Here is a 13,238-nt window from a genome sequence, read left to right on the forward strand (position 1 = left end):
CACTTAATTTTTTTTTCTCTATTTAGCATCTGGCAATATTTTTTCTGCGTATATTTTTAGTGTATGCTAATAGATGTGTGCCATGTTGAGTACACCTAAAATAAGGGAGAGGAAGAGAAGAAACCTTATATAGTAGAAGTATTGTTGTAGGGAAAACTTCTACTCTTATGGTCTCCCAGCAGTGGAGACTGTTCTTAATATAGAAAGGAAGGCTTATCTGTAACAAGCAGTCTCAAATTACTTTACCTACTTTATTTAGAAGTCTGGTTTCTACTGCATCAGTAAAGATGTAGTTCCCAAAATTTATTTTAAAGAACTTTAACGGGAAATTTCTCTAAATTGAAGTTTCAAAAAATTGCTTTTATGTTGCTCATATAATCTTTTCTAGCCCAAGACTTACAGTAATAGTGGTGAAGAAACGAGTGAATACTAGGTTCTTTGCACAGGCTGGTGGAAGACTTCAGAATCCACCCCCTGGCACAGTTATTGATGTAGAGGTTACCCGGCCAGAATGGTAAGTAATGCTTTTAGGAAGATAATAGCTCTTTGATGGCAGGAATCAGTTGGTTGGCTTGCATCCTGCTACCAGAAATGGAATCTGATGCTCACTCAAAAGAAACGAGTAGGCCTAATTGTACTGTTAACATGACTGTAAAAATGGCATTGCTAGCTGGCAAATTTATGTAAATAATCTTTCATATTTTCTCAGTCTGCAAGTTCTTGCTGCCCACCACTGAAAATCCAACCTGAAATATGAAAGTCAGTGTACTTCCTGTCTCTTGCCTTTTCTCCCAGTAATAACTAAATTCTGAATGTAGAATATTTGTGTTGGTGTATGAGCCATAAAATAATCCTGCTCACACTCTCCCAGTATCTCAATTAATTCTTCACTGCTAACAGTAATGAATTTTAAGTAAAACACTGAATACATACAGTGAGCAAATCTGAGTAATAACTAGAGATATAACATTTCTGAAAACTTAGAAGGCAAGGAAAAAAGAGGTTTTTTTCCTGTGCGTATGGGGGGGGACTAATCAAAATATTTGCGATAGTTACTTATTAAAACTAAACTTTCATTTTTTAAGAATGAGAAATATATTATGTGCAGTTTAGCTAGCAGATAGAAAGTACTGCTGTGTATATTTATAAAAGCATAAATTTTCACATGCTGCAGAAATTGGGGTATTCTGAAGCAGACCAGAAGCTAAGAGGAGTCAGAAGTTGTGTTGTACAAAGGCCTTGCCACTATGTTGTGTGACAGATTCCCAGATTACACTCTTGGACAAAATACCTCAATAGATTCTGTTTTCTATAACATTTGAAAGTACTTTTCCATCGTCTAGTTTGAAGTGTGGTGTTTGTTAATAATTCAGTCAAATATTGTAACAATGCTAGCATCACTAACATTACTACTTTTGAATCTTGGCTCGAAGAGGTTTGCAGCAACATTCTTTCCATCTACCAATTAAGTCCTTCACTTGTACTTCTTCCTGACTTGTGAGTGGAGAGACACTTAAAATCAACTGTTTTTGAGCAACTGTCTTGGCTGTAAGTTGAGGAATGTCTGACAAAAGTGCTTTGTCTGATTCAGATACCGTGATTGCAGAAACGATTGGCTGTAGAGTCTTCAGAGTTCTGCAGGTGAATCTAGAAATTATCCTCAAGTACAGTGTAGTGTACATTTTAACTATTTTAAGATCTTCAGTTATCACTGTTACTTGAAGAGCTCTTCTTTGTTTTAATAAACTTTCAGATGACATCTCTAGTTCCCCATCTTGTTTTGCTAGAAATTTTACCATTTTATTCTTACCATGCTTTCCTTGCTTCGTTAAATATGCTACAATATGCATAGTTTTCACATACTTTAGAACTTCCTTTTGCTGTTTCGTGGATCTTTTTGAGTGTTCCACTTCATGAAATCATTAAAAAGCGGATTTAGGCCACGAGAAACACCTCCTACTGCAGTAATATATGGATATTTGTTATGATGTCCCATGCTGCTTTCATATTGTTGGCACAGAGCAAGTACTTTCCCACTTATAATTTTCTCTAGTGCCGCACATATTTCACTACTAATATACTCTGCAGCATGTCTGTTTTCATGCTCTTCCCTCTCTTCCCTCCCACCCCCACCCAAAACAAAACAAAACAACAACCTGGTTGAGGTGTTATCACAAAGTTTGATTCCTTCCCCCCGTTCATTTGTCTGCCAGGCGAAGTGCTCCATTGATATTTTGTTCTTGTACAGTTTGTATTACACAGTCATATTCTAACTGTAGAAGAGGCTTGGTCAAAGAACATCTGCTGGTTAACAAGTATGATTGTTTTAGTAGTTTAAATGCTGCCTGCCAATAACTGTTTTCCATTACTGATAATGGTGTACAAAAAGCATATATCGCTCTTGCCAGAGCTTGGTCAAATTTTTATTTATTATCAGGTTTCATCTTGTCTATAAATGAAGTCATTATTGGGAGTCTCTTGGATATAGTTAGTTGAGATGAGATGTTTTCCTGATAATTGATTGAAGAGTTGAACTTGTACAACACTTCCAGATGATGTTGCAGAAGCAGGAGGACTTCTGGATTGAGAACATTTTGTTGCAAGTACAACCACTTTGTGTCACTTCCCTCACGCTCTTTTTCTTGATGTTCATTTCCACTCATGATGAATTTTTTAATGTCTGCAGGACATTTCATACATGCAAAGCTGTTTTTGGTCATCCTGGTAATATTTGGAAATGCATAGTTCCATTGGCAGTGTTTACAAAATACTGATTCTTTTTTGTTTGAATAACTTGGGGCTGGTCCACACTAAGCCCCCAGTTCGAACTAAGATACGCAACTTCAGCTACGTGAATTGCCTAATACTAAAGGATTTGAAATAAAGTATTTCAAATGAAATACTTTACGGGGGGGCTTTGAAAGTTTCCTTTTTTTCTGGACCCTCACATCTTTAGTAATAACTAGCAATTGTAGAGCACTTTTCATTCATAGACTTCCAAGAGCATGTGTATAGAAGAGGAATCTGAAATATAAGAGAAATGAATTCTCTAGAGTCACATGGGAAGTCAGTTGCAGAGCTGGAAATATGCAGCTAGTTTCCTGACTCCAGTGTCTTGGGATGATGGTATGAGAAATAACAATTTTTACACTTGTCTACACTAAAATGTTAGGTCAACTCAGCTACGTCAGTCAGTGGATTAGGCCTAATCTCTGGTGTAGATAGTTCTATGTCAACAGAAAAATTCTTCCGTCAACCTAGCTACCACCTCTCGAGGAGGTGAATTATGCTACTCTGACAGGAGAGTCCCTCCCATCAGGATAGATCGTGTCTACACTGACGCTCCTACTGCATTTCAAGTGTAGACAAACCCATAGTAATTTCTGAACATAACTGTACTTAAAAGATTGTTACAAAATCTAATTTTAAATCTTTAACTGATTGCATGTAAAGTTGCAGGAAAACGTACAGATTTTGTTGGAGTGTGTAGGGAGTAGTGGTCTACCGCCAACAAAATAATTGGATGTGAGGATAGAGGTTGTGATGGAATGCTGTGTTGGAGGGAATGGAAGAAGAGAAAAGGGGGTAATTTAACGATTCTAACAAAGGTGAGGACTTGGTGTGTGGTGGTGTTGTTTTTTTAAATTGCCAGTGTGTTTGGTGGCATCTTATACCCATATTACACAGAAAACTATGTTAAAAGAACATAACTAAGGTTGCAAAGTCAAGCACTCAAATTAAGAAATGACAGAATTAAGGTTTCCTGGGTAACCTTAATTCAGCCCCCTTGTGCATGTGTGTTATGGTACAATCCTTAATTATATATTTTTTTTCCACAAGACTCCTGCTCCTTTTAGTGTACATTTAATGAACAGCTGTTTAATATTATGTTTTCCTCTTACTGTTCAGTGGGTGGTCCCATGCCTTATGAAGACCGAATTATTCATTCCCTCATTGGTTTTTTTTGTGCGAAATGCTTACAAATGTTAGTTTATTTTCGCACATCTCCAATGAGATATGTGGGTATCCATCATCATCATCCCCTTTTTACAGACTGGGAACTGGGGCACAGCAAGATTAAGGTCAAAAGTATCCACTGACTGTGGATGCCCAATTTGAGACACCTAGGATATTTTTTTTCCAGAGTACTTAGCATTATATAGCACTTTATACATTCCAAGTACAGCTCCCCCTGACATTAATGGCACTTGTCTAGGGGTCGCAAGTTGGGCACTGAGGAAATGAGGCACACAATTAGTAATCAGCTTTAAAAAGTTTGGTTTAAGCAACTTGCCTAGCTGGTAATGGAGTATCAGAAGCTTATATTGCTCTTGCGAGAGCTTGGTCAATTTTTTTTGTTGATATTCAGTTGATATTATTCATCTTGTCTATAAATGAAGTCATTGTTTTATTTGGTAGGAAAGCATACTCCTCAGCAACCCTGCAGTTAAGGATTGCAAACTGCCAGCCCTAATGGCAAAGTACGATCACACCAATTATGGGAAACTTAATGCCTTTATTGGCCACTTGCCAGACGAACAAAGAGCAATTTCAAGCCATCATCAGTGAGAGCCAGTTGATAGCGAGGACAGGGCTACAGACTGCCCAGCAAATGCAGTGGCCCACTCAGTGTTGATGGCAGTGGTGATGAGATGGTCATCATGGTTATACCTTTCGGGCCTGCTGAAGGAAGTGAAGACAAAAGTTGAGGACCTCCCATTGCAGGGCCCCAAGGTTTTCACTCTATACCTTTTTAAAGGACTTGAGCCACATTGCGCTCACTAGGAATCTACACTCCGTCACAGAAAAGAAAATACACAGCCATTCTACAGACCCCACCTGCCCCAGTTCCCTCCACCCCAGTGATACTACGAACCACAACGTAAGAGACCAGAGACCAAGAAAGGAAGACCATCCGCCCCCAACCTTCAGCATTACAGCCCTCAAACTTAAAACACTAATTTTGATGCCTTGGTCAAGACCCCGAGTGACCGTTCCCTCCAACAACTGCTGCAGCATACAAATCTTACACAGCCCTTTGGATGCTGCCTTGTTCTTTTCCAACAGAATTAGGAAAACCACTTCAGAGAGATGGGTCTTGGAGATAATTTCCAAGGCTTACTCTATTCTCTTCAGGGATCTTTCTCACAAGAGATTGTGATGTCAGGAATTAGATCACCTATTAAGCCTTGGGGCTATAGAACCGGTTTCTGATAAAATCAACGGAACAGGTTTCTATTCCAATTATTTCCTGATCCCCCCCAAGAATCATTCTGGATCTCAGAGCACTAAACAGATACATAAAGGCCCAAAAATTCAGGCTGATTACACTAGCAGCAATTGTTCCATCTTTAGCCCAGGGAGATTTGTTCTGAGCCCTTGACTTACAAGTGCCTATTTCCACATATCCATTCCACCATCCCACAGGAGAATCCTCAAATTTTCCTTCGGTCAGGACCATTACCAATACAGAGTGCTTTCATTTATCCTATCATCCACACCCAGAGTATTTTCCAAAGTTCTATCTGCAGTAGCAGCTCATCTGTGCAAATTGGGAATCATGTTTTATCTGTACCTGGACGATAGCCTTATATCAAGGCTTTTTTTCCTTCGACACTCTCAGAGCCACTCAAAAGACTATGGAGGTGTTTGAGCAGCTAGGCCTGCAACTGAATACCCAGAAATCAACCTTGACTCTGGTATAATGCTTGCACTTTATAGGGGCTTACCTCAATGGGGTGAAGGCCAGAGCCTTCCTCCTGCTACACAGATTTGACACCCTGACTGCCTTAATAGAGACAGTTCAGGTCAGCTGCCAAACATCAGTCAAAAGTTGCCTTCAGCTGCTCAGGCATATGGTGGCATGCATGTTTGTGATATCTCACACAAGACTACACATAAGATGCCTGCAAGCATGGCTCAGCTCTGTATTCACACCAAAAAGATGGTTTAAACAAGTTACTGCCAGTGCCCCCCATTGTCAAAATTTCCCTCAAATGGTGGAAAGATCCAAGGAATGCTTGTGCAGGGATTCCATTAATGTAGCTGCGCTCTCCCCCTTCCCCCCCAAATTGATACTGACAGCATTTCTAGTGGGCTGAGGAACTCACCTGGCCAATCATAAGATTCAGGGCAAATGGTCTCCAATAGATTCAACACTACATATTAATCTCCTAGAACTGAGGGCAATCAGGAATGCTTGTGTACATTTCCTATCATTAATCAGAGACACATACAGAAATCGTGACAGACAACATGGTGTGCATGTTTTACATAAATGGCCAAGGGGGATTGTGAGATCACAATCCCTATGGGCAGAAGCAATACAATTATGGAGTTGGTGCATTCACCAAAACATTCACATAGCAGCAACGTACCTACTGGGGCTCAGGAATATAACAGTGGACACTCTTGTCTCACAGGATCATGAATGGAAAGTGGCCCCAAGCGTGCTCCACAACATCTTCTGTTGTTGGGGGGGACCCCAGCCATAGATCTGTTTGCTACTGACGGTGACAAGAAATGCATCTGGTACTGCTCCAGAGCCAGACTGGGAAGACAATCATTGGGGGGATGCTTTCCTCTTTCAATGGAGCAAAGAGCTACTTTATGCCTTCCTTCTGTTTCCACTCATAGCAAATGTCCCTCTCAAAATAATGAGAGAGAGCGAGCGAGCAAAAGTCGTACTTAGAGCTCTCACGTGGCTGAGATAACTGTGGTACATGTACCTGACACAGCATGGTGCTCACCAATTACTCTTCAGTCCCTTCCTCATCTCCTCTCTCAGGATACCTGGCAGATCCATCATCCTGACTTACAGGTTCTCCAACTCAAGGCTTGTCTCCTTGATGGTTCCAACACACAGAGAATTCCTACTCTGAGGAGGTGAAAGAAGTATTATATAGTAGAAAACCAACGACGCGTCACACTTGCATTGAAAGGTGGAAAAGACTCCACATCTGGTGTACTTAGAAACAAATAACCCCGACATCTTCCCTCCCATTAATACTAAATTACATCAGACACCTCAAAAAGATGGGACTATTTTTCAGCTTGTTAAAGGTGCACTTTGTGGCCATAAGTCTTCCACCAGCAGATAGACGGATATTCAGTATTTGCACACCCGTCAACGAAGAGGTTCCTCAAAAGTATGAGTAACCTTCACCAACAAATCAGATATTCTTCACCAACATGGGACCTTAATTTAGTCCTCAGGAGCCTAACCTTTTGAATCCATGGCCACATGCTCCCTTGTGCATGTGTTTATGAAGACCGCTTTCCTAGTAGCCATCACCTCAGTGTGAAGAATAGGAGAAATAGTGACTCTACTGGCACATCCTCCCTTCACTATTTTCTTTAAGGATAAAGTCACACTGAGACCACACCCAAGGTTCCTCCCCGAAGTAGCCTCATCTTTCCATATGAACCAGTGTATTCATCTTCCAACCTTTGTCCCAAAGTCTGTGTTTATTGTGATGAGGCAATACTGCAGACGGTGGATGTCAGGAGAGTCTTGGCATTCTACTTGGACAGGACAAAGGAATTTAGGAAATCCCCTAAGCTGTTCTTCTCAATTGCAGACAGAGCCAATGACTGCAATATCATCTCAAAGTCTCTTAAACTGGGTTTTGAACTGCATTAACCAGTGCTATCGTGCCTATAAACTGCAACCTCCATCTGGTGCACACTCCATACGTGCTTGCTGACAGCAGAGAAATGGTGAGGCTCAGGAATCTTGGATTCATTCCAGGCACTGGAGAAGAGGTCTAGCAGTCTTACTCCTTGTGCTCGGTCCTGTCCCTCACAAGTTTGACTCCTGGTCTGTTCCTGTCAGACCCGTCTCTCTCCTCACCCGCTGCTTCTTGTCCCAGTCTCCTTGCATGGCCAGTCTTAGTCTCCCCCCTAGATTCCCAATCTCCCTTCCTGGTCTCCAAGCCCATCTCCATACCCAGCCACTCCTGGATCCCACTCCAGCCCCTTGCCTGAGCGGTCTCCCTTACCCCAACCTGTACTCCTCATGTTTTTCCTCCAGTTCCCCTCTCCCCGTGCTCCCTAGGCTCCTTGTCTCATTCTACTCCCTTCACCAGTCCATCTGTTATCTGTCTGTGTTTGAACTGAGTAACTTCCTCCTCAATGTTGCCAGGGTCCAGCGTGGTGGAATTGAGACCAGAGGCAAGACTATCTCCCTGATCTAAGTTCTGGTGTCTGGACTCAGACCTTGTATAGGCTGCAGCCACTAAGAGTAGCACTTGTCGGGAAAGTCCTGCTTAACTGTAGGCTTGAATGTGCCCAAATCTCTTCTGAGGTTTTAGCTGTTAAACTCTGTCTCTATTCAGCAAGTGCAAACTGCAATTTTTCAGACTCAGGTTATCCAATTTTGAGTGGAGTCTCACGTGGATGGCAAAAAGCATATCCTGATACAAAGGCCACCGCCTACCAGATTTCAAGTCCCAGCTCCAGAACCTGAAGTTGCTATAGCATTTGAAAGAAAAGATCTCAAGAATTTAATATGGTCAAAACAACATATTTTTCCCTAACCTCATTATTGGAAGCAGCTGAACCATTTTGGCTGAAATTTGTAAAACTTCACCTTGAATGGTTGAAGTTTGACAAAGTTATAAGTAACTGGAAAGAGGGTCTTTTACCTGAGGGTATCAGGCAACCTTAATAGACTGTTACCTGCAGAGCCTATAATGTTGTATATAAAACTTGCTTGTTTTTCTCACTTTCCTGTTGTGCTTACCATGCTGTAGTTCTACAAAGGCAAATAGTCTTTTTTAAAAATGTCTGGTAAATTGATTTAAAGGCAAACTTTATATTTTGTGTGAAGGGCTTGGATTTGAGTACAACTTCTAGTTTGTATTTTTTTTCTTCAATTACAGGTATGATTTTTTTATTGTGAGTCAGGCTGTGAGAAGTGGTAGTGTTTCACCAACCCACTACAATGTAATCTATGACAACAGTGCATTGAAACCAGATCATATGCAACGTTTAACTTACAAGCTCTGCCACATGTACTATAACTGGCCAGTAAGTATCTGCTTCTGCAATGCATAAGTGCAAAACAAAAAAATTGATGCTTTTTTCCTGTTCAGGGGTAATATTCTGAGTATATCATGTAAATAGCTCTTATTGTGGGGTTAAGGCTGCGAATCTTTGGGAGAGGGGAAACTATGAATAAAAAACTGCATACCGAATATGTATAGGAGTTTTTGCTTCCAGATCAATGACCTGGGTATTATTTGGCCTTAAGCGTAAAGAGCTCATGCACTCATAAAGATTTAAAGTGACTTAAGCTGCCTTGCTCAGCTGCTGCCTCCTAGCCTAAACATTCTAGTCCTTACAGACTGTACATGAGCCCATAGTCTCTCATTGGAAAAATGTTTAACTCTGTGCTCCAGAGAATTTAAATATTACTGGATTATTCTTACTAATCTGTAGAATGTCAGACTTTTTTGGGGTGCAGGAGGGGTGCTGGGAAGGGACAGTAGTGCAATCTCGTCTCCTCAGATTGCCTTAGGACCTCTTTCCCCATATTTGGCTGGCTGGTTGGTCTTGGTGGGATAAGGACTCTGGCTCACTTCTGAGAATTTATTAGAGCTGTAGGCATAGTATTCATAAATATTACACTAGATCTTCCATGACCTGTTCAGCTACCAGTGCAGGACTTACAAAATCAGACCTTTGCCTCCAGCAGTGTGCACCTGTTTCCTTTTTCTTCGTGTGAGCTTTGAAATACAGTGGAAAACTAAGTGAAAGAAAAACCTAATTTATTTAAGATTGTACAGTTAAAACCAAGCTTGGGAACTGTAGAAATTAAGGGTCATGTGATAGTGCAAACTCAGCCATGGTAGAGTAGTTTTCTTTTGTTAACTTGCACTTTACATGTATCAGTTTATAATCTGAAAAGTGACTCAGGGTTCTGCTCTCTGGTTTCGGAGACCTGATGGGGTTGTGCTTCCCATCTTTAAACTCTCAAGCTTTTTTCAAATCCTTCATTTTAGACATATTGCCCCTAAGTGGGACCTACATTCTCTGTTCCGTAGTCTGAACTCCTAATGAAAAATGTCACTACATCTTTTTGCAGTGAAAATAGCATTTAGTCCCCATACCCCCAGCTTTTTGTTAGCTAGGTAAATCTCCAAAACTGCTCCTGAGTCCGACCCTGCACCTTGCCAATATGTCCATTTCCAATACACTAAGGGTTTTTGGCTACTATACTTTTTTCTGTTGGCTGAAGCTGTGCATAGGGTGACCAGATGTTCCGATTTTATAGGGACAGTCCCGATTTTGGGGTCTTTTTCTTAAATTGGCTCCTATTACCCTCTACCTCCTCTCCCGATTTTTCACACTTGCTGTCTGGTCACCCTAGCTGTGCACTACACTAACTTGATAACAGATGGGCAAGACTCCTCTCTGCCAGTGAAGTTCCACTTTACACCATGGTATTTCCACAATCTGGGCTGAGAAGGCTGAGGCCTTCACAGTAGAAATCTGTAAGGCAACTTCCATGAACCTTGCATCACTATTCAGTTATCTGCTACGGTTGATATGGGTAGCACAGAAAAACTTAGCTCTTAAAGCTGCTTATTCAATAAAATTGCCATCTCTTATGGGTCTGCTCACTGCCTTCGTTCTCTGGAAACTTGTACAGGATGGGCGATGGAACAGCCAGGGGAAATTACATTCTGGTAATTCAGCTTGTTGAAGTTTGTCCTCCTCTTGCATCCTTCCCTTTGTCTTGTATTATGAGGAGTTGGTTTTAAAGCAAACAAGGGCTGGCCGATGCGGTCTTAAGCAGGGTGGGAGGAGGGACTCAACCAACTGAATCTACTGATGAGTAATTTTTTTTTTCCCCAACTGTAACGGCACTTTTCAGTGCATTATGTAATTTAAAATATACAGAATGTACAAGAGAATCTACCAATGTGTATGTATGCAATTTCTGACTTTGACTTGAACTGTACAACCTCAGTATTGAATTAATGTGACTTGCATTTATGAAATGCTTGGCAGGCAATCTGAAACAGGCACTTCGGTGTGGATCTTTCTACATATGCAAAATGTATATAACTATTTGTGTACACTATTTTATTTGCATTATACAATATATTTGACAATAAGGAAAAAACAAATGTCAAATACAAACTTTGAATTTCAAATTTTTGTAAGTATTTATCTTTTACTGACTGTGTTATTTGTTAAATGGCTTTCTTCTTCTGCAGGGTGTTATCAGAGTGCCTGCACCTTGCCAGTATGCCCATAAACTGGCTTTTCTTGTGGGTCAGAGCATTCACAGAGAACCGAATCTGTCACTCTCAGACCGTTTATACTACCTTTGAGCTACAGAAGTGGATAAAGTGAAGTTTGTGGAACTTTCTGTGGTACTGGTTTTTCTTTTTCTTACTGAAGTTGTAGTTTTCTACAAAACTTTGATGCAAAAATAGTAAATGTGCATGGGGAAAATGCGTAACTTCGCACAAAGATCATGTCGTTTTTTTCTACAATGAAAATAACAATTATAGCATAAAAAGGCAATTCTGAGTAAGTTCAGTTACCTTTTAAACTGACAAAGCAAAGTTAATATTTTCCTACAGCCTACTTGCTAATTTAAAAGCATTTTCTCTGTGTGTGTGTGTGTGTGTGTGTGTGTGTGTGTGTGTGTGTGTGTGTGTGTGTGTGTGTGTGTTTGTTTTAAAGGGGAACTACAGGCATCACAGTTGCTCTTGTGGGGAATCTGTGCTTATGTGTACTTCATGATTGAATACACTAAACATAAGTTGCACTAAGCTAAAGCAGACTTCTTTGGTTCCTGTATTAATAGTTGACTACTTAAAGCTATATTGAAAAAGGGAAAGCTGTTGACCCTTGAATTTTGCATGCCAGCTGTCTCCTAAAAAAGTATAGGCATTGTGCCCAGTGTTCTTAGTTATCAAGGCTCATTTTTGTGGTGATTCTTCCAGATACTGTAAGCATGATGAAATGTCACTGTACTTGTCATTCTGATTTTCCTCTTGCATACACCAGTAAAGTTAAAATATTAAAACTGCCCTATGCAAGTTTCTTGCCAATCTTTGCAGCTGGAAAACACAGGCTTAACCAGTTACATCAAATCTTCAAACAGAGGTGCTCCAATGGACAGTGAAAATAAAGTAATGTTATTGGTTAGTCATACAATAGAAGTTAGAAACAAAAAACACATATTTGAAATGGACTGGATGACCTGCAGGAGCACGACTGGTTCCCACTTGTTGGCCCAGTCTACTTTGAAGTCTCATTGATGAAGTCCCTTGGGGAACTGGTGGAACGGATAAAGTCAGTGTTTTCCATCTGCATAGAGACAAAATATCCATGAAGATGTAGATAGGGCCTTCAAATGTTCCGTAATATTTAGCCCAATTATCCATTTCTTAATTTCTTCTCACTACTTCCAGTTACTCCTTTATGTGATCCGAAATAACTTCAAACTATTGCGGAAATAACTTCTGCAGCAGTTTCACTTTTTCATGCTCATTGACTAGCACTCTGGGTTGCTGTGCTAATACAATATGGACATATGAAAACTAGAAGACATTTCAAGTATTTCCATAACTAGCTTAAATTTTAAGCTAAAAGTTGTATAAATTTGGACATGTGAAGTAAAGCACTGTAGCTTAGAACCACAAGAATCGTCTTTTTATTATTCTTTCAGGTTCTTCCTGTGTACTAAAATAAAGCATCACCAAGCAAAATCATAGTAGCTTACTTACGTTGATGTCTTTTGGATTAGTTAAACTCTTTATTAGAAAGGTACATTTGTTTAAATATAAGATCATTGTAGTAATTAGAACCAACTTAAATTGTGAACGTTTTTCCTTTTTCTTGATAATACATTTCAATAAAGTTTTTTGTTTAAAATCTTGCATTTGTTTGCTCATATTACTTTTATATATAAATATAGTTTAAACCATACAAGAAGCCAACCTTTTAGATGCCCTCCTGTGTGAAGGCCCCTTAGCATCTTCTAACATTAGTACAGCATCTGTCTGTGCATATCCCCTTGTTTAAAGCACAGATTTGTTGCTTAAAATCTGGTGGTTTTGGAAAATGGCCTAAATTAAAATGACACCTTACCCATAATCTACTGTATTCAGTCATATCTGCTTGTTTTAGTAATAAAACAGGTTTTTACTGCAAGCGTTTCAGTGCCTATATAGATAAGTAAATTGGTGTATTCTAGACCTCATTTGTGTATTAAT

At 40.0% G+C, this 13,238-nt stretch overlaps 1 protein-coding gene across 4 annotated transcripts in view; it reads left to right on the forward strand.

The window, feature by feature from the left end:
* The window catches only part of PIWIL1 (piwi like RNA-mediated gene silencing 1), a 52,513-nt gene extending 39,611 nt beyond the window's left edge, over nucleotides 1-12,902 (forward strand). Inside the window, exons 19-22 of one of the 4 annotated variants that reach the window (XM_034791527.1) lie at nucleotides 389-514; nucleotides 8,883-9,030; nucleotides 11,226-11,384; nucleotides 12,692-12,902. In XM_034791527.1, the coding sequence (XP_034647418.1) occupies nucleotides 389-514; nucleotides 8,883-9,030; nucleotides 11,226-11,342 (391 nt within the window). In that variant the 3' untranslated portion in view covers nucleotides 11,343-11,384; nucleotides 12,692-12,902. Of the gene's footprint in view, nucleotides 1-388; nucleotides 515-1,591; nucleotides 1,926-2,437; nucleotides 2,604-8,882; nucleotides 9,031-11,225 lie in introns of those variants that run through there. The other 3 variants (XM_034791526.1, XM_034791528.1, XM_034791529.1) reach the window with 3 other exon arrangements.
* Nucleotides 12,903-13,238: the final 336 nt, after the last annotated feature.

The sequence above is a fragment of the Trachemys scripta genome, chromosome 15 (genome assembly GCF_013100865.1).
Source record: "Trachemys scripta elegans isolate TJP31775 chromosome 15, CAS_Tse_1.0, whole genome shotgun sequence".
NCBI lineage: Eukaryota > Metazoa > Chordata > Testudines > Emydidae > Trachemys > Trachemys scripta.